This window comes from Limulus polyphemus, unplaced genomic scaffold (genome assembly GCF_000517525.1).
Source record: "Limulus polyphemus unplaced genomic scaffold, Limulus_polyphemus-2.1.2 Scaffold1045, whole genome shotgun sequence".
NCBI lineage: Eukaryota > Metazoa > Arthropoda > Merostomata > Xiphosura > Limulidae > Limulus > Limulus polyphemus.
The window spans coordinates 257717-281270 of NW_013666655.1; the positions used below are offsets into that span (position 1 = coordinate 257717).

Genomic DNA, 23554 nt, shown 5'->3' on the forward strand with positions numbered 1-23554 from the left:
AAACCTTATTTTCAATAAGCAATCCTGAAAAATATTTGGGGGTGCTTAACTTTTTTCCAGGTGTATATTTGTTATATAGTTGATTACCACAGTTGAATCCAGAGCTTTAAGTTATTCTTTTTTTGTCAAAAGTCCACACAGGCTGGTTCAGTTATTTTAGAACCCAATTGACAAGATAAATTATTTTACTATACTCTGTTATCACAATACAATCAGTGATAAATTCACTTATGTTACCCCGTGGTTACCACAGTTGTGTTCAGAGCTTTAAATATATCTGTTTTACATCATAGTCCACACAGGTGGGTTCAGTTACTTTAGAACACTCCTTGACAAGACAAATTATTCTCCTCTTATCTCTGTTACTACAATACAAGTTGTGAAACTCACTTTACAAATTGTCCATTATAACTCACACACAGTCTAACTTCACTTTTACTTTCACTAACTTCGCTATTTGCACTAACTTGGTCACCTATGTATATATATATTGCCTGATTGAGGCCTAGAACTTGCTATAAACTAAGAGATTTATGACATAACAGTACTCACTTAAGGCAATGAGAAAAATTCAGAAGATTTGAGTAACATGATGTCGATTTACAGCAATTGAAGTATTCAACAAATAATTTGTAAACAGTTATTAGGTCTACATTTGTATTTGTATATGAGACATTGAAGTTTCTAATAATCTTTGTGTAATGCTAGAAATTTCAGTTACTTTTTATTTTGCCTTTTATTACACATTTTAATACCAGGTACTGAAAAACATTAGGAATGAAGAAAGGATAAATTTGGTTAGTGCCAATATGAACTCTGATAGGTATGTTTTATGTAAAAACTGTCATGAAAAAAAAGTATTTCATTTTAATGACATGTTAGTTATGTTCTCTGTACTGACTTGATAGTTAGAGTTACTTTTGTTTGTGACATTTTTCAGGTCAGTTATGCAGATATCTACATTCCAGAAGGATTTGAGCCTCCATCACCTCAGCGAATTTCTGAATTCTCTAGAGATGGACATGGAGTTCAGTCAGATGCTGTTTATATTATAGACTCAAAAACCATAAAAATTCCTAATTTGTATTATGATGGCAACAGTTCGGGTATGAAAATTGTTGGATATACAAGACTGTTTAGTTCATTTAAGGATCAAATATTTAATGATTATTTGGTTTTCATAATGAGTGTCTTAAAAGTTAATTATTTTAAAAGAAATAGTTATGACAAGTTTCATTGCATAACTCTGTATGTATCGTATATTGTGTATGTAGTTTAATTGATGTACTAGGTTCTTGTAATATTGTTGATGTCATTTTACATGAAACTTCCAAGTTTTTCTCATTATGTATAATATTGTTGCTACTAGAAGGCTAGATATTTCTAGATTTTTCTGTTGCATGTTATAAATAAATGCAGATATAGAGTGCAAGGAAGAAGTTAAAGTAAGTTAGACTGCATGATTATTAGTTTAGCTGTAACAGTCAATATATAAAGTGAGTTTTACATGGTATTGTAACAACAGAGATAAAGAAGAATAATTTATCAAAGGGTGTCCTAAAGTAATTGAACCTGCCTGTGTGGACTTTGACGAAAAGGAGACAATTATATAAAGCTCTGGATACAACTGTGATAACCAATAGTATAAAAATATTTTATACACATGTTTGACTTGTTTGGAATATATTATTTTAAAACAAGTGACTTGTATGCTGTCCATTTATTGTCAACAAGTCACACACACACCTACTGTAAAAGAATCTGGCCCCTATACAAAACCTGACAAAAATTTCTGATAAAAAGTCTCAAGAAAAAGTCTTGAGTTATGATATCTGATACATTATTAATATTTACTTATGATAAATTTATTAAACCCAAGATATTAGAACATAGGCATTGCAACTAAGACATTTGAAGTGTAAGTATTACTACAGAGTTAGCTATTATGATGGCTATGGCCTTTTTTTGAAAGATTTTTTGCATTTTGATTTTTTTTATTTATTCTTGTCAAGTCTTGCCACTCACATGTACACAGCGCAGAAGTGAAGCAGTTTGGCTGAATGGTATTGAAGAGAATAATTAAATTTTAAGAGTGTAATTGAAATAGTTTTATGCTTACTTGAATTAACACTAAGACATTACTCTAGAGAACATTCTTATTCACTTTAAATGTATGCAGTACTAATCATACTTTGATATTTTAACTGTGTATTGATTTTTTAGAAAATTCTGGTCTTGTTACATTTTGGTATCTTATTTAAACTGCTATGGAAGGTATGTTATTGGTTTCTGTCCTGTTGCTTCTTCTGAGGTATCTCTATTATTATGATTTATCTGAAGTGCAGAGGGTATAGTATAAGAACTCATCCTCATGCCAAAAAGTGGTTGTTCATCACTTTAACATTGTGTCAGGGTGAATATGGACTCTGTCACCCACTTAATGATTCTATCTATCTTGCTAAGTATTTACCCATGCTGTTTTAGATATTTAAAGACTCTCTCACCCATGTTATTGAGTGTTCACCTGCTATTTTAGATATATAATGACTCCACCCATGTTGCCTAGTGTTCACCCGTGCTATTTTAGACATTTAAAGACTCAGTCATCCATGTTTCTGTTGCTGTTATAGATATTTAACCCTTTAAATTAAGATTTCAATTTACTTCATGTAACTTGATTTCTACGTTTTGAATTTATAGATGTTTTAACATGAATATGAATAAGTTTAGAGGTTTTATTTGTATATAACATTGCACTCTTTAAATCTAAATCTTCATTTTTCCAGTTGATATTTAAGTTTTAAATAACTTCACCATGTTTATTTGTCAACATATATTGATGTTTACAAAACTTTAGTAGTATTTTCTTCATCTTCAACTCCACATTCCTATGTTCTCTCTAATGTGTGAAACCATCTTTTTTTTTGGTTATTTTACTTCAATTTCCAGTGATTTGACTATACTACCAAAGATACTCCTCTGGTCTTCTCTTGATGCATCTATGCCAACTGAGGCACTGTCCTCATATATTTTCTGTATGGCTGTCACACCTATACTTTCTTGGATGTATGTGTTACAGGTTATGTCTTTCCTGGTAACTCCATACATCCACCACAAAAGTAGGAGATCCATTGAATACTATATCAAGGAGTAAAGATCTTACTTTTTCTGACTTTGAATGAGTCTAGCAGAAAGAAAAAGACTGAACATAGGTTGCTCAGTGTGCACAAGGCACTCAAGATCACTTTTGCTTTTAATACAAAAGTTATGACCTTAGAACATCACATGGCTCTCAAACAGGAAAGACAGATACAAATACTGGAGATGTTATGAGTAGAGTTACAGCTGTTTTTGTTATGAGAAAGCACATTTGATCATTTTAAAGGTTTATACATTCGAGTAACATTTTTGTATAGGAGGGTTAACTATAGCAAATAATAAAAACTGTTCAAAAGTGACATGACTAGATTATTAAAAATTAGTTGAATGGATGAAAACTGCCTGTTATAGAAACACAACACCAGCAGACACATCCTAAGATTACATATAGAAGAACATAGATGTAAGAAGTACCATCTAACCAAGACAACTGAAACACAATATGCTGAGCTCCAACAACTTTTTGCCACAAATAAAAGAGCATTAGACCTATTAAATCTTTACACTAAATGTTATACATCCAACCTAGAAAGCATAAAAAGAAACAAGTCCAAAAATTCAACAGACTTATCAAGACAGATAATCTTATGACTACAAGCATAGTTCACAATTACAGTTTGATATTACTAAGTGATACAGAAAACAAGATTCTTAACCTACGTCTAAACTTTGTGATACAACCTAGCACAGTTCAAACTGTTGACATAGCTGCAACCTTACAATCTGCTGCACAAAGCCTCCTGAAACCTATGGCTGAAACCAAAACTGAATATCACTAAACAGGAATGCAACACACAGAACCATCCAAAATGGGAAAACACTATCAAGATTCTACCAGTAGACAAAGGAAACAGTATAGTCATCATAGATGTCAAAAATCATGACACGAAGATCAAACAGTTACTAGACAAACACCAAATACAAAAAGATCCCCAATGAACTCACAGAAAAGATAGAGAGACTCATCAACAGAACACTGAACAAACTTAAGAAACAAAATTTATGAGAAGCTAGCCAAAGACTTAAGAACCAATGACAATTTTCCCTCTCAGTTCTACAGACTACCTAAGATACACACTTAGTATACCTTTAAGACCTATTATCAGTGCCATAAACTCACCTTGCCATTAACTAGCTACATTCTTGGTATACCTATCATATCTCCACTATAAGGGAATAATGAACATCACATTCACAATTTGAGAGATTTCATAGAACAACTCAAAAGCTACACATCAGATACCAGAATATTCCAGTCAGTTTTGACATCATAGACCTATTTACCAATGTACCAACCTGAGAAACCCTTCATATCACCCAACAACGATTTCTGAATGACAACACTCTACCAAATGGAACTAACATTAAGATAGATGCCATCATGGAATTAATGACTATTTGCCTACAGTCAGGTTATTTCCAATACAAGGAGGAATTCTATGAACAAAGCCACGAGATCACCACTTTCTCCAATCCTAGCAGACATTTTCATAGAAGACTTTGAAGAGAGAGCCCTCTCCTCCATACATATAAAACCATGTTTTTACAGATGTTGGGTTGATGACACCTTCGTTATCAGGCCCTGCAGTCATGAATACTTATTAGCCTTTTTAGAACATCATAATTCTATAGATAAATGAATTCACTTCAGCATGAAAATAGAGGAACAAAACAGCTTACCATTTCTTGACATACTCATCAGCAGACGAGAGAGAAAAATCATCACAATTGTATACAGAAAACCCACCCACATGAACAGATACCTAAACTTCCATTCCTATCATCCAACGTCAGTAAAATATGGTATGATCCAATTGCCTAAATAAGGGAACATAAAACATATGCAATAAGATATCCATCGAAATAGAATGCCAAAAGATCATAGAGTGCTTTAGACATTAAGATCTATTCTGGTGAAAATTAAACATAGACCTACCCATGAGAACCAAAAAAATGTCATTTATGAACTTCTGTGTTCCTGCAATGAAACCTACATTGGAGAAATGACAGAAAGACTTGTGACAAGAATAAAAGAACATAAAGACAGTACAAGACTCATGAAAACACAAAATTCAGCCATTGCAGAACACACCATATCAACTGGACACAAAACAAACTGGGAAAACTAGAATCTAGATAAACTTTTGAAGACAAGAAAAATTAAAGAATCATTTTTCATTAACACAATAAAACCTTCACTAAACAGAGATTCAAGATTAGAGGTTGAATCTACAGGAAGTCTCTCCTCCAATCAGAAACAGGGATAAACCAACCAATCATAAAATGCTCTCCACAATCCAAAAGAATACTATAAAGACCAACAACACCATACACACCTGACCTGAAGACAAAAGGAAGACTTTTGAAACATTGCCCTCTAAATTTGCATTTCTACAACAAGCAGTTGCCATCAATTCAGCTAAGTTGCATCATGAATACTCTGCCTAAACAATTTACAAAAGAATGACTAGATTATGTTTTAAGTTGTATAAAGTTGCCATAAATAGTATAAAGGCTGGTGAAAATGTATTCACAATGTACAGAAAGTTTTTTTTTTAATCTTCCTTAGGTATCTTGATTTAGAAAAAAAACTATTGCATTCTAATTTTTTTAAGTTAGAACTTAAGAAAATATGTTTAATTTTCTATACTCATTACTAGGTTGAGTTTTTTTAACAAATCATTGGATTATTTTCTCTATTTTAATAATCCAAGCTTTTTAAATTTTTATGAATCATTTAAAGAGGGTTCATTTTAGAAATGTAGTCATATTTTTTGAGGTAACTATGTCATTTCCTTTATCTGTGTACTTTACAATAATATCTTTGTCTTTGGAAAGGGTTATAAGGACATATAGTTCAGCATTATTTAAAAGGAGAGGCAGGATAACTAGATTATCTATATAAAGAAGAAAGAGAAAGATCTCTTAATTTGGTTTTGGTGAGACCATTTGCTGAATCACAGTTTAAGTTTTTGGAAATCAGATATATGTTAAGGTTCTATAGGTAATTTCAAAGTTTAAGAAGAAGATTCAATATTTATTTTTAGGAGAAGCAGGTCTTTTTTGAGACCCTGTTTAAAGGTGTAACTGAGTTGTACATAAATGAAATGAGAGATAACCTAGTTTGGATCAAATGTTGGACAAAGTTTAAAATTCTGAACATTTTCATGCTGAAAAATTACTTTATTATTATTATATTGGAATAAACAGATTGAATGACTGAAATAAAAACAGAAGTCTTAGATGGGTGTTCTAGGTGGGATTTTACTTTTCATTGCTGTCTTTGTTTGAGTTTCAGCTCTTCTTCTAAAAGTCAGCATTGATCGGTGAAGTAAACAAAAATGTCCCCAAAATTTTGATTTTAAAGTCTGATGTGAAGGAACTTTGGAATAAGCCTGTGGTATTTACATTCTATAAGGAAATGGATATTAAGTCTATGACTACTGTGTCATACAATTCATATGGCCTAACATCGATACTGTTATATTTTGTTCCAAAAATTAAACTAATAAATGAATTTGTTTGAAATTTGACAAGAACTTCCATACAAGTATGTAGTTTCAAAAAATAAAACATTTAATCTTGATTTTGCCACTATTTATAATAAAAAATTGTTATTTAATGTAGTTATTTGCACTCAGACTCTGGATAGTTTATCTGCAAAGTGATTTTCATGTTTAGTGTAAAAATACTATTTATTATCTTACTATTTTCACATTTTATTTGCATAATCTCTAGAACCTCCTAAATGGATATTAAAAGTTTTTTAAGGTAAATATTTATATTTTATTTTCCATTTTATCTGCTATATACTATCTCTAGCTATTATCATCAATGTACAGTGCAATGAAATATTTAAAATTAAGAAATGGAAATAGGTACTTACTTTTTATCTCTTTGTTGTATAATCTTAAGATATCTTCTTTAGGTCATATGTGTAATTTCAAGTCTAACTTTTCAAGTTTTTTTATTTTTAATGTTTTATTTTAATTTACAATTCTTTATCTTTTATTATTTATGTCTACATATTTCAACAGATCTCTGCAGGTGATATAACACAATAATTGGCAGAGAGTCTGCTTTAGCCTACTGCATAATGTTTCTTCTCGCCCCTTTTTATAATGCATGACCAGCAAAGTGACAAGTAGAAAAACGTAAATGATCATTAAATGTTTCAAATGTCAACTTTAAAATGTAAGAAATACTTAATTAACTAAAATATAAAAGTGAAACCTAAATGCAATTTACCTGTTTATCAAACTAATAATAGTATGTATTGGGTTGGAAAAAATAGTCAAACACTAGGGACACTGATCTCCACAAGAGATTGAAAGCACTTGTCATTTGAAAAATAATCTATTACTTACTTGCCTCCTAGCCTGAAGAGACTGAGAAATCTAAACTTTCTATTGGTTATAAGCGTCCCATTCAAGGGTACAAAAGATTGTTGCTTAGCAACAGATTACATTGGAATGTGAGCCTTGTGTCTAGCAGGAGGGGGTTAAGATATAAACATTTTCTCAGAATTTTAGCCATATTATAACTAATGTTTGGAATTCAAACTTATATGCATAGAAGCTTATCTAGACTGTCATAGAGATACTGAGGGTAAGCTATAAAGAAACGTAAGCAACCAAATGTAAGATATTTCAACTGCACATGTATCACATGACAAGGAAATGAAGTTTTAATTGTTTGTTTCAGAGGTTTCTTTCAAAATAAAGGAATAATAACTTGGATAATATAAAACTTTGAATTATAAAATACTTGATAACGTTAAGTTCATTAAACTACATTGATATTGAAGTGCTTTTATTATGTTCTGAACATAACTTAGTAACACTCTGTGACATGTGCAGAAAGGAATTTATAGAGTGTGCCAGTAGTCGTCACTTCAAGCAAGTTAAGCTCTTTTCTTCTTTCTTCCTTTGAATATTCAAAATCTTGACAGCTTTCCCACTTGCATTGAGACAATCTAGCTAGCTAAAGGAAACCCACCCATAACTTTAAATTAATTTTTAAAAATATCTAGAACGTAACCTCCAGATTTAAAGTAATTGTCGATATGTGTCATACCTCCCTTGTCACTCTCAAAATCTACTGACCTTGGCATTATCCTAATTATGCGTGTGGGGCTGAGGAGAAACAAAAGTTTCTGAGTGCCCCTGGTTGTCTATCAAACCCCTTCAGGGCTTTTGAGATTTAAAACCAAAATAACTGCCACTTTAGTTCATTTGTTCATTCATTCATAGGGTTAAAGAAAGTTTTACTAGTTTTTAAATATATTTTCACACAAAACAGTTATAGGTTTTGAACCCCATATTATATGGTAAGAACAGTAGCAATGATTCTGTAAGTGGGAAGTAAAATCTCCTAATGAAGACAAAGATAGTTGTTAGGACCAAAAAAATTGATGTTTATACGTGCTCATTCTACTGCTTTTTTCTTCTCAATGTTTTATATGCTTTATGTTGTCAAATATCATTTGGATTCTACTCAGCTTGTATTGATTATAAAATAAGTGTATTTCAAAACATCCAAATCATGTAAATGAAAAGTATTTTCATCCTAACTCCGGTTTTTGTGTTCATTAGTAGACTTTGCCCCCCCCCCCTCATCTTAGGAATCTAATAACAATGGAGGAAAGAATTTTTAAATTTAACACTAAATTTTTGTAAGTATATTTGCGTGAAAATTATAATGCTTTAAGAATATATAAAAAAATAGGAGGATGTACACAACTCAAACTTGTGTGAATGTTGAAATACACATAGGATGGGTTTTGTTTAAAATAATTATTATAATAAAAACTTTTTTTGAGTAGTGAATGACCAATCAATCTCAGTTGACAGTAGGAAAAATGCTTTTTTTCAAAGTAAGAAATTACTAACATTAAAAATCAAACTTCTTTAACCAATGATTTGGCTTTGCCATCTTCAGGATGCTTTATGATTCTGTACCTCAAGGGCACATAGGTTCTTAACTCTTTTTGCTGTGGTGCAAACAAGTGAGAATTTTTGCACATTTTACCTGTATGGGATACCAGTCGATCATAGATTAACTTCCAGCTACTAGCAGATATCCATTTTACAGCTTGGTAGATTGAAGCAAATTTAGATAAGATGTTCTATTCAAAGACACAATGACAAGGCAGGAGCAAGCCTTGAACCTGTTACCTTTCAATTATGAATCCTAGGCACTAACCACTAGGCCATACATTCCCTAATAATGGTAATAGTACATATGAAAGAAAGAACAATTTTAAACATACCCTATTTGTTCACACAAAGCATGGATTGCAACAACAGTAAGATTGAAAAATAGCTTGATACTAAATATACAAAGTAACACTATACAACAATATCACAGCATATCAAGTTAGCAAAACATTAGGTGATATTATAAAATAGTGAACCATCTCCCATTTTGATTGATTGGTGGCTTATGTTACTCTATAAGTAATACCTCTGTATATTTTCTACCTAAAATATCCTTGGATTTTTGTATTTCAGTTGTAGTCATTCCTAACTGACTAGATAGTCCATGTTATCAACTAGGGTTTTATTAAAGTGCTAGTTTTGATGTTACTTTGACTTATGCCATTGATATATTCTAAAATCCTTTGGTAGAGTTTGTGGCAAGTCTTTCCAGTTTTATAATCTTCACATTCAGAATTTGCTGCTTTATGATATTACAGGTAAATACAGTATGTTGAAGTTAGTAATAATACTCATCTCGAAGTGGGTAATAATGTGCATTAACATTCGTAATACACCATTTAAGACACAATTATTTATTATTGCAAAACAAAGATATTTTGTCTTATGATGACCTGAACAAATTTGGCTGAAAAGTTTGTACAATATATTTATTTTGGCATAATAAATAATTGTGGTTTGAATGGTGTACTACTTTTATTAATTAATAATATATATTTTTAAGTTGGTAATAACATGGATAGATTTCTTACAATCAAGTGAGCAACAGTACACATTATGTTCTTAGTAACTATAAACTCTTAAGGCTGGTGTCAGGTTTTATATAGAGGCCAGATTCTTTACAATAGGTGTCTATGACTTGTTGGCCAAAAATTTCAAGAATAAGCGAATAGCACACAATCCACTTGTTTTAAAATTAAATATTCAAAACAAGTCAAACTTATGTACAAAATTTTGATACACTATTGGTTATCATAGTTTATTTTCCCATGACAGGTATTTTGATTTAAAACTTTTAACCTTAAGTCTAATTAAATTTAAATAATTCATTTTGACCCAGGGCCAAAAGCAATTAGGGTGTTCAGAAATAATTATATTTTCACCCTGCTCATGCACTAGGTAGATTACGAGTAGCATAAGTGGCAATGATAATAATAATAATAAAAATTCACGAAGAATTTAAATCTGGTTAGGATGACTGGGGTGACTAAGATCAAGATAATGGTATGGTTATTTGTCATCGTTGGTTTGGGAGGTTATAACAATTTCACTTTAAAAAAAACAATTTTGGGTGTGGATAAAAAAATCCTAATACCCTAATATCACTTTATACATGTCAACATACTACACAGTTTTATTAAGTTCATAGGAGAAATATAGGTGCACGAAGTTACTGGGGTAACTGATAATTTTGGAAATTCATTGGTTAAAGGATTATGTTTAACAGATTTCTTGAAAAAGTTTGATGCTAATTTTAGTATTCTTTCTTTAATGCGTGGAATCAAATTAACCGAGTTTAGGTATACTAATGGTGTGTATATGGGTAATCTGTAAGCTATTTTTAATATAAGATTTTGTAGTGTTTGTATTTTGTCATATAATGGGTTGGACATGTTACAAAGAATCATAAAAGCGTATTCAATGGGGAGGTGTGTGAAGTAAGATGTATAGATGCGTACTGTGGTTTTGGAGTTGCATCCTTTTTGGTAGCCTCCAATCTTTCTTAGGTAGCATAATCTTTGTTTCATATTTTTACATATATTACTAATATGGTTAGTCCACGAAAGTTTGGAGTTGAATGTTATTCCTAGGAATTTAATAGTTTTAGAAATGAGAATGTTAGTGTCATAAAGTTTTAATTTAACCCAGGCTATTTTTTCTTTTTATGTTTAAACCATCTGTAAAAGATGATGGCCTGCGAATTGGTTATCATAGTTGTATCCAGAGCTTTAAATAATTGTCTCCTTTTCATCAAAGTCCATGATGTTGATTCACAACAATTGAACTATGCAACAAATGATTTGTAAACAGTAATGTAAGCAAACTTACCATAACTATTGCTTCTAAAATTAACTTAGTTTAATATTCACACAACAGAAACCAAATAACACTCTCATTCATATATATCTAATGGCTGGTAACATTATGTATGTTGAGAATGATAACAATATGTATGCTTATGTTAGTAAAAAAGTTCACAAAAATATACAAGTTACAATGAAATGTTGAAATAATCTTATTTATAAACTGTTTTAAGAAAAATGTCAGCCTGTCATTCATTAGGTTTTGTGTCTTAATAACACTTACAGCATTTGTTCTCAATATTTACAGACACATATTTTTGGGTTGGAGTTGGGCCCCAGCCAAATCCTAATGGAGATAAGATTCCTGATGAGAAAGGCTAGTATGTAAAAGTGGAATATTTTCCTACTTTAAATTCACATTGTGTTTAACAAAACAACCCAATATAGAGAAACACACATCAGTATAGACTGTTGCGCTGTAATATTGTGATGAGAAACACACACAATAATTCAACAGACATAAAAAATTAACACAGGATCTCTCCCTGGTTCAGAGATGCCTCAGTGGCAAGGATTGGATGTGAAAAAAAAATCTGGGATGTATCTAATTTTGGTGAATCTTTGCAGGATGTAGCATACAATTAGATATGACAATTACAGTTTACATTTTTCAAATCAGTCAAAAATTGACTGAGTATTAACTTGCCACATCATCATCAGAAACCCCAAAGTTAATGACTACTTCTTATTATATACCCAGTGGGTTTTCTACGTGAGCCTTTTTCTTCACCCATCATTGCATCTGTTTTTCATACCAGAGCCCAATAGATCTACAGCAGATAGCTCCAACTTCCATTGACCATGACTCGATCATTGCTACTCTTTGGCATGTCATCATCAATTACCTGCATGTGCAAGGTTCCAAGATGTTGACTAGAAACTTGTGCAGCTGCTGTGGATGTGATCACAAACTTTTTGACAGCCCTGTTGAAACAAGTCGATTTATCAAGCCAAAAGATACTATGGTGGCACTCAAAAATAGGTTTAGTGCTGACAAGGACCATATTGTTAGTAGCAGTAGTAGTAATAGTAGCATTCTGTCAAATCAGAAGATCAACAATAAGGTCTCCAACCTCAAAGAGACAGATTAAAGAAAGGCTGCATACTTTGATTTGAGAATCAAAAGAGAGAATCAACTTGTGTGTGTGACCTTTGCTGGGAAGGTGGTGCAGCCCCTCTAAGACACTTTGTCTTTCTGTTTACTCATAACTCCTGTCTGAAATACGTTACCATCATATGAGTTTCATATTTGGATACAGCAGGTTCTTGATTTTCCAACAGTATATGTAAAACCTCCAAGAAATATTTAATGGAATTTCTCATTCCTTGCTCTGCCACTCAAAAACACTGCTTTACCTTTGGTTGAGGGAGAGATCCAATTTTAAAAGTACAGTAAAAAAATTGATTTAATCTATTAATTGAATGTGTAAAAGAAAACAAAAAAAACCACATAAATCGGTTTTAATATATAGAATCACTTAAAACAAATAATTCAGTATAAAGAGGCATTAAAACTAACACTTTAATAAAAATATTTAATACCTGAGCATAAACAATGAAATATAACTAGTGTCTTTATTTGAATATTTACAGTCTTATTCTTTGTTCGTTTGATTCTTTCAATTTTTCATCATAATTTTTAAAAAGTGAAGCAACATTAATTCCAGAAATACACATGCAATTATGTTTAAGTGTAATTATGAAAAGGATTTAATAAACTAGTATTAGGAGTTTTATACTGCTTGTTTCCTTCAGAGTTTGTCACCTCAGTGTTTAAAATGTTAAAAGATCAGAAAAAGTACAAACATTTTTTGTCTGAAATGCTGAACTCAAAGACTTTTTCAGAAAAGCAAATTGATTATGAAACACTTTTACATACAATTTTTGTTTTAATGTGTTATTGTGGACTTAATATATATTTGTTTAATTTATATATATATATATATATATAACTACTTTTTTCTTCAGTTTAAATGCACTAGGTCTATTATTCTGGAGAGACAGTACTTCTGGAGCTACCAGGAGAGATGACAGTTTTTAAACTAGATTGGATTAGTATCTGGAATCTGGAATCAAAGGAGAGTTATGGTTCACTGTTAATACCTGATGGTCTAAATATACCTCCATCACTACTGAGGATAATTGTAAGTATATTCTTTTTCTTTTAAAGAGTTCTTGGTTGATTATGTGAGATTACTTTTTTATAAAGCCAAAAAAAGAAAGTGGATTTATAATTATTGTCCTTCATTTTCAATGTAGAAAACTTTCCCTTTTTTAAGCTTGTGGTAAAATTTCCTTTAAAACTTAACCATTTTATTGTAGACAAGGCAGAATAAACTTTGGATTAACCTACTTATTTGTTGAGAAATTGGTTTACTAAACTCATAAGTTAATTAATGAGTGTAATTTAATTTAGTTTATTACTAATTAAAAAAAGTATGTCAGAGTTTTACATGAAATGTTTCATAGTTTGGAATGAAAAAACTATGTATGTTGTATTTTGTTAAATAAATCCACATACAAGGACTTGAATTGTGTGACAAACTCATGTAGAACTAAGAATAATTACAATCACTAATGGAAAAACTGTTGCTTGACTGTTGTTATTTTTGATAATTTACCAGAATAACAATGATGAAATTTGTCATATATATGTGTTGAAACAGATCCAGCAGGCTGGTTTTCTGATTTGTTATACTGAACTACATAGCGTAGAAACATTGAAAGTAGACAGATACTCTGGTTATTTAGGTTGGGTCACCTGAAGTAGAAAAAGGGGGATCTAGTACTTTGGTTAGTAATACTAATAACATTCACCATTGATTACTGTGTCATGCTTGAACACTGCATTGAAAAAAAAAAGCAATTTTTGTTATTATATCAAGTTTTTAAATATTGTGAGTAATACTTGTTAATTTAAAAACAAGGATTTTGATGAAAATAATGTAGTTGTATCCAGCTATTACTGCAAAAAAAATAATTTTGGAGGTTAAGGTAAAACTTACCAACAGGTTAACATTAAGTCAGTACAAATATGAAATGCATGTTAATCACTGTTAAGTAACATACATATGTATACTGAGAGTTAAACCTTTTGAAAAAAATGCAAGATACAGTTCAACTTTACTGGAATTAAACAGAAATAAGTAAAGAAAGGAAAGTATTAAATTCTGTAGTTATTGTGATTTTAAGAAAGTGAAATTAAACAGAGAAAAATCAAAGATAAAATTCAATAAAAGAATCTAAGATGCAGATTTAATCCTTTCTGGACAAGAGTTGTGTCACTGATTTCCCCTGATTTTTTCCTTTTTATAGTGGAAATATTTAACCGAATTGCATGAAACTTAGTATAAGCTTAATAAATCATGTCTAGTTTTCTTGAAAAACATTAAAAATGCTTCCTTTTGTCTCAGAAGATAATTTTTTTTCAATTATTGATCAGGAAGTTCCATTTTGTATACCTAGTCACTTTCAACATGATTGGTAGTCCTTAAAATATTTCTTTTAATGCTTTATTTTGCTAACTGAAGTAATCAGAACTTCTGGTCAGATATCACCTTTACCTATCAGGCTAGGTGTCATAATTTTTGCTGACTCCTTTCTTAGTCAAGAAAAATTTATATCTAATAAATATGGTTTCTTTTCAATAAATACTAAGTTCTTATATGTGTGCTGTTTGAATGTGATAAACTCTTAACAGTGATATTCAATAAATAATGATTTTAGTAATCTGAATATTTTGCCATTACCTGCTATCGTGCAGAAGAATACTTACAATCTATGGTAATGATACAAAAATGAGTATTAATAGGTCTCATAGCCATTTTTCCACTATTAATGGTGATCTCTGAAAGGCCTCTGGTTATTGACTATTTCTCTGCAATATAATTTCCCACCACAGGAGCATTTTGGTTAACATGTTGAGTTCAATGTTTTTCCCATCCTCTTTACGTGTTTTCCAAAGTTAAACTATGTAAGATGATTTCCAAAATCCCATTTGAACAACCCAAAGACACAAAAGTCCATGGGAGATATATATGCATATTGTATAGCATAAATGCATGTTTCTGCATGTATCTGTTGAAGGATTTGGCATGTGGACTTGGGTGTGTTGCTGGATGCTTTGTCTCGATGGAACATCACCTTATTTTGCACAAATATGCTATTTTATTGTGACATAGTGGTGTCATTATGTTAGCCTGATGCTACGCAAACTTCACCTTAGCACTTTTCTTGACTCTTCATATGTTTAATGCACCATTATAATAGCTCTACCTCACATTCATCATAAATTCCTTTAAAGATTTTTTACGACATGCTCCATACCATTTCTGAAATGTTGTGCCATTAACAAGATGATAATAAATTGCCCAGTCTTTTACAGATACTTAAATAGACAAATGCTTTGAGCAGTGTGATAAGACATCTTCATTTACATGCTTGATATTGCTATTACAGCTTTTGACCATTGTTCTTCCATTTGGCAATCTGTTTTGGAAGATGCTTGGGAATATGCCTCTTGTGTCAGTGTCACCTAAATCAGTATGAATTGTATTGTTTACAGTTCCAAATCTTTTTTCTTTAATTATAAATACCACCAATAATTGAATGTATCACACTTAATTACATTTTGGATTCCCTGTGTACTTTACATAGAAAATGGGAGAGTTTGTTAATTATTTTTGGTGAATTATCTACACTGAATTTTCTAACATGCTTAAGTATAAAATTACTCAATATGATGCAGTATATGGATCTTACTGGTAGTGAACAGTATAATAAGTCAAGAATCTTTATCTACCTCCTCTGTGTGACTTGTACATGGTTATGGTGTTGCATGTGTTTTTTCTTTGTTGGAATCACATCTTCCTATTCTTTACCAATACAGTTCAATACTACAGATATACCTTTCTTCAAAATCTAAAATTGTATACTTGCATGCATTTATAATTACAGAATAGGAGAATTTTGTGTTGGAAAGTCTTGTAATGCATACCTCCCAGAAGTGGTCAATTTTGGCAGCCAATGCATTTTACCAAAAGTTTTAGGACTACATCACAGGATGGATAAAGATATGGTGATTGGATAGGCACATTGTTACCATAAATTATAAACAATGTTTTGTAGACATTTACACTTATGCTGACATCCCTAGTTGATGGAGGACAGTATTAAGTTTGATTCTCTAATAGTGCTCACTGTATGAAATCCTAAGCCATTCACAGATCTTGTTTGACCTAAGCTACTCCTACTCATTGTGGCAAACTTGAATTGCATTTTTTTTCCTTTTACCCCTGATCCTGTACATTATCTTTCTCTCAAGATTTTCCTAAAGCTTTCTGTATTAATGATTCTCAAAGCAAGAGGATTGTAAAGCATCAGTCTAGATAACTATTATTTTTTGCTGGTGTTTCTAAGAGTGTGAGTTCACAACATTATGTAACCAATGTCTAACAAAGGTTAATCAGTGGTTCACATGATAATTACTATCAATAACAGTTTCTATATGGTGGGTGATTTTCATCTTATTTTACAGCTATTGCTCAATCCAAATAAGTATGAAATAGTCATAACACACTAAAATTATATCTATATAATACCTATATCTAAGTTGAGTCATAGTTTTGTAAATGTTTGTTGGACACATACCCTCAAGCAGTTTCCTGGTTCAAAATGTGTAATCTTACACAATTGGTTATATGTTGTGTGCCTCTTGCTGATAACACAATATTGGGCTAAAGCCCTAACCACTCTGAATTTGTTAAAGAGTTTTTAACAAAACAGCATTTTTTGAACTAAGAGCCTAGTTTTGATTGAGATATGGTTAAAATATAAGGAAATTTTCCTGCCAAAAAAAAAACACAACAACTGGTAACACGGTTCAAAAAACCTAGAATTATCCACATCAGTGAGGAAAATCGCTGTTATTGAAATTCCATAAATGATGGATAACAGCCATGTGACCAATTCTAGTAGTGAACAGAGTGCTGATATTGAATGTAATGATGTTACTGAAATTATTCAACAAAGTAGGAAAAATGAAGCATATATTAGTCTATACATTTGACAGTGACAATATAAAACTAGTTAGGAATAGAAATTCGTGATAAAATATAAGATAAAACAACTTCAGTGTCTAAGTTCAATGAATATACTTTATTTTTCTTTGTCTACTACTTTTTATTTTAGTATACTTGTACAATGATATATTTTGGTAGAGAAACCTTGCCTTACTTGATTGAGACTCCTTCCTTCATTGGAGTGAATGATCTAAGATTGATGATGCTAAGTGGATGGAGAGTAGTTACCATTAGTCTTTTCATAACAGAAGTGAGAAAATTGGCACTGTATTCATGGGAAAGCATGAAAGGAGGATGCTTACTCTTTGAGAAAGAAATTCATCAGGGTTTAGAAAGTACATTTTATTTCAAATGCATATATGGTTCTGTGAAAAAGATCCATTGACAAAGCTGTTAAAGACCAACAATTCAATCAACCTCATAGCAGTGTTGGGTTTTTCTGCTGTAGGAGCTGGCCATCCACAACAACAAAAAATTTTTTCAGTTGTGGGAATATCAGCAATAAGCAGTCCTACATTTATCAAATGAAGACAAAATTGCAGAGGTATGTACATTTTTAAGCCAGCTGTAAAATATGTGTAGTGTATAAATTATAAAAAATTGTAATTTTGCTAACTGAATCAAGGGAGGAGGAGTTTTGTACAATGCCGTAAATGAACAACCATAAAATATTGACAGATTTATGGTATTGCAATAACATTGTTGTTTGAATAATGCAACAAAGTTATATGGAAAGAATATTTGAGAGAAAGCAATTGTTAGTTATTAAAAATATTCTGAAATGTATATCTTGAACATGTATGTTTTGATGATAAAGCTATGTTTATTTTTCAGTCATGAGAAGTCCTCTTGGAAGAACAGATGAGATTGGTAGGCACCAAAAGAGATAAATGGCTTTAGAAACTGGTAACATTGATCCTGATGCGGTGCCTTGGATAACTATCATTTTAGATGGGGTGGAGTCACAGAAGTTATGGACATCGCTATACAGCTAGTTTTGAAGTAATTGCTATTATAGGCCACAAGACAAGCAAGCTTTTGTTTTTAGGTGTTAGAAACAAGTACTATTGTATTTGTGCCACTGCTAATAGCCAATAAACAGAAATTCATCACATATGCTATAAAAACTGGAATAGATTGTCTCCTGTCATGGAACCAGACATCATAGTAGAAGGGTTTCAGAAAAGTGGTCTACATTTGAAAACAATTATTGATGATGGAAATTCAAACATATATAAGAAGATTATAGAAGGATTTTCCTACATATGGTATGTAGGAAAAAAATGAATGTGCAAATCATTCAGTTTGGCTATATACAAAGATAATTTTTGCTCTTGTAGGAGAATCAGCTGAGTATGCCACATTTCTGGTAAAGGATAGGCTACTTCAACTAAAGAGATAAGCTAGAGGTGTCATAAGGTACAATGATGAACAAAATAAGTGTTTTACTTCTACAAAACGACTTTAGAAATGGGCCCTATCATGTTTTTTGAAATCACAGACAGTGTAAATCATACCTCTGTAAACACTTTGGAAATACTGAATCAGAAGCAAATTTTATACTGACTATTCCTTGACTGATATTTGCATGAAAGACTTATGCAAAATGCTTATCACAAAAGGTTAGGCTGATAGCCTGAAATGGATGGAAAGCAGAAGATATTGTCTTACCACTTCTAATTTTTGGAGTCAATTGTAAGACGAGAGAAACAACTTCTTGCACAAATATAGTAATAAGAATTCTTTATTCATCCAACTTCATAAATAAAGCAACAGAATGTGGTAAACTGAATGAAAGGAATGTTGTAAAAGATTGAGAACTTTACAGGAACATCAATGAAGATGATGATTTAATTTTTTTTTTTGAGGATAAAGAAGCTGGTGCATCTCCTGATGGGTTAGTTAAAAATTACACAATTTTAGAAATCAAATGTACTAAGAATACTGAACATAAGACTCCAATAGAAGCTTCAGAAACATTAAGAAATGGTTCCTGCACCATGAGGACATAGAATGAGTTAGTCTTGAAGAAACATTTAAATTTCTGTTATTAGGTTTAAGTTCTGTGATTTAATATGGACACCTAAAGGTCTGAGATGGCAAATTTTGGGAAATAAAAATGTTTCAAAAATTGAAATAGTTCTACCTGATCTGCATGTTCAGAAGCACAACTAATGTATAGTTATCATGAATTTATATTTTGTATTAATCTTGCAATTTATATGCTATATAACATCATTGAAGTATTACTAACCTACAGTTCATAAATTTTAATATATATATATGTCATCTCTATTCTGGTAGTTCAAAGGGAAGGCAAATACAACATGGTATGAAATATAATCAAAGGAAAAGTTAGTTGATCTGTGTTTCAACTATATGATTTCAAACCATATTGTCACATTGAATACAAAAGTCTTGTAGTGAGCTAGTTTTGTGTGGATTTTCAACTGTCATCAATCAAAGTTAAACCAAAAATATGAATATTTAGTGTAATTGTCTGAATTTTATGAAGGTTTATGTTTTTATTTTCAATCTTCCTGTGCATATATACATATACACACACATTATATATATTCACTCACTCACACACACATACATACATATATATATATATACACAAGTGTTTGTAGATACAAGTAAAGATCAGTGGGAAAAATAAAACAAGTTACCAAATTTCAACAAATTATCAAACCTCCAAATATATCTAAAACCAAACACAAGTTACAAGAACATAAATATGATATAACATCAGAAGTGATAATAAAGTGTTTTCCTTAGAACACATTTCTCTGGCTCCAGTTTCATAATTATTTGTATTGTATGACCATACATTAAAGTGTTGTCTGCACGTATCTGACACTACACGTTACCATTGCAAACCATATGCACTGCAAGTTCCTTTAGCTACTCAAAAATAGCTAGCACATTGTGCAGGCCAAGTAGCAAGATGCAAAATTAATGTAAGCCTTCTTGACAATGAAACAAACTTGATTCTGCTTTGTTCATCTTTCCCCTCTTACCAGTAGCAAGATGTCATATATAGTGTATTAAACTAGTGATATCTTTTCATTGCATCCAAACATTTGTACATCGCAACAGAAATGCTTGTTACATGTTACTGCATTACTGTGTACCTCTTTTCATTCTTATAATTACTACTGGTATTCCACGAAGGTTTTATGAATCCATCCTTCTGCATCTGTACTGTATATCAGTACTGGGTATATCATTATTACACAAAGAAAGTCTACATGGTGGTTACTTTATAGGATGCTCATTTCCAGTATGTAATATAATGTTTTGTTCATTCCAATCAACTGTCTACTTCAACAGATACATTAGAATTCCATTAGCAAATACTCAAAAAACTCTGTTGAATGAATATAGATTGTCTGAACAATCTTCAACCAGTGGCCTCAGATGTACAAAACAATTGTGTGACAAGATGTGGACTGAAGTGAGACTATACAACTAATTTCATTTCACAAACCTTTCCATTGACCAGCCAACAATCTTACTTTTCCATAATTAGAAACCATAACTAGAATGTACTTTACTCTTGAAGATAGAACATTAGGAAAGTACAGCTTGGTTTTTTGGTAGAGACATTGTATATTGGGTGCCTCTTTTACTTCAGAATCAGCTGGTAGTGGTGCCTATGAACACAAAACACTTTTTGTGAATTAAATGAAATTGTGATGTCATTGCCTGTAGTCCTCTGTTTTTGTTCACACTTTTATCAACATTTTATGGTTTAATCAAAGCTGCAGTTCATGTTCATATGATACACAGACTATACTAACATATAACTCCTGTAAAATATATAAATGTGAAATGCAGATGCTCGAGCCAAGATCTATTGACAACAAGTATCACATACTTTGTGATGGCACCAACAGTAAAGTTTCATCATATACTAAATCTATCGCCATTTATGAAGACAAATCTGTTTTTTATTGGCCATAGTAATGGTTAACATGGCAGTAACTTATATACTGAACAGTTTTCCTTTTGTTAGTCTATTTTAAAAGATTCATATCATCATCTACTTAGACTTTTACATCTCTAATAACAGACAGGTGGGCATTGTCTCCCAGATCATTCATCAGAACCAACCTGGGACTCACTAGTTTAGCCTCTCAAATCTAACAGCATTCTTAACTGTCTTTCCTAAGCTTATTGTCTCTTAATTGGTATGTATGGCAGATGGCTTCTGTGCAAGTACAGGGATAGTTAACCAATGCCATCAATGACCAAACTATCTACATTTGAAAAAGTGTTCTTTTACTTCTTTTTTCAGTACTGATCTGGAACAATTTGTTCAAAATAAACCTATCTCTTAACTGGCAACCATTGGTAGGCTTTGATGATTCACCATGCAGTGCATGTGGTGCCTTATAACAATGCTTGTTATAATGTGCTTCAGTCTTCATTGAGGGCTATGTTGCTGATAGAGCTACTGCAGACTTTCTCCATTCCAGTTACCACTATATACCTTGTTGCTGTAAACACAGCTTCAGTTAAAGACACAGTCTCTAATATCCAAATGGTTTTGCATTGACTCATTATGAAGTCCCTCTACAAACTTATCAAAGAGACTGTCTTCTTGATTGATCACTGTAATTCTGGGATAAATCTTCCTGTGAAGGTATTGCAGCTCATAAGAATATACAGCTATGTTTATCTATATATCATGCTCACATACTTTGAATTCTGCCCAGTAGATGTCCTGTTCTCTACGAGATCAATGGCTTTTCAGCTGCAGAGATGGTTGGAACCCAGCTATTCCATTGCATCAAGGTCCACACAACTTAAGCAATAGACATTAAATTGTTTGTTCCTGAGATTAGGAATCCTAAGCAGCAATTATAGTAAAGGAAACCATCCACTGTTAATTCCACTTGTCCTCCATGACTGTAGAGATAATGATAGGTTTCATTTACTGCTCATTGGAGGAACCCATTTTCATATCAAAAGCATCATCTATAAGGGCCAGTTGTGCATAAGATTTATTGTCCATCTAGGACATCAGCATCTATCCTTTCCATGTGGGAAGGATTTTTGGCTGGTCCAAAGGATGTCATATGCACAGCATGATAGTAACAACACTGCCTTGTAGTCATTAGGGTCAGGTTAGCATAATTCATTTACTTCTCAATCCCTACATCTCAGCCTTAGCATGGGACCACTAAGGCAGTGAAAACTGATAACTATAGCATGATAAAAATACCTTCTCTTAAGGTTTCAGCATGGTGATAGTCAGGTACACTAATATAATTAGTGATTCAAGTAGGCTCAGGCTATGGTTCAGTATTCTTGGTGGGTGGTCTGAGTATAAAGTTCTGAGTAGGTTGATGAAATTGAGAGATCACTCTGCATTCAACAGAATATTCTTTAAGATTAGTATACTCATTCTCCTTTATACTGCAGATTTTACTAGCAAACAGAAATATATATTTTGGAAAATAATTTCTCGATGAGCACAAGAGAGAGAGAAAAAGAGGAAAATGAGTATAAAAAAAAAAGTAGGTGAAGATACAAAGCAGCTACCACTTCTACAATACTAGATCCAACAGGACTGCTGCTGCTGACTGCTATTACCCCTTTTTTATCCAATTAAATTTGTTGTAAATATTAATTTCAAATAAAAACTTATCCAGGCCCCTGGGCAGTTGCCTTCTTTGGCATCCCCTTGTCAACAGGCCTGATCACATGACAAAATTATAGAACTCCCATGTGAAAATTATGAAATAGCCTCACATGTAGGATGATGTTGACTACAATACAACTAACTCATAGGGTAGTGGATGCTACCCTTGACAATGAGAGTAAAATCTAAAGCACAGTTAATACCCATGTTACACTGGATTTCTTTAGTTCTGTACTCAAAACTTAGCAAAAATTAAAATTTTTATATGTAATATCTAAATAAACTATAGGTGGCATGAATATATGGTAGCTGCCTACCACAGTTATATTCTTTTATGCAGTTGACTATAATTCAGATTTT

General features: G+C 31.8%; 1 protein-coding gene across 1 annotated transcript in view; it reads left to right on the forward strand.

Moving 5' to 3' along the window:
• The window catches only part of LOC106461856 (protein Skeletor, isoforms B/C-like), a 159538-nt gene that overhangs the window by 88167 nt on the left and 47817 nt on the right, over positions 1-23554 (forward strand). The window contains exons 5-8 of the mRNA XM_022388927.1: positions 941-1106; positions 11709-11781; positions 12384-12468; positions 13444-13605. Of these exons, the coding sequence (XP_022244635.1) occupies positions 941-1106; positions 11709-11781; positions 12384-12468; positions 13444-13605 (486 nt within the window). The remainder of the gene's footprint in view (positions 1-940; positions 1107-11708; positions 11782-12383; positions 12469-13443; positions 13606-23554) is intronic.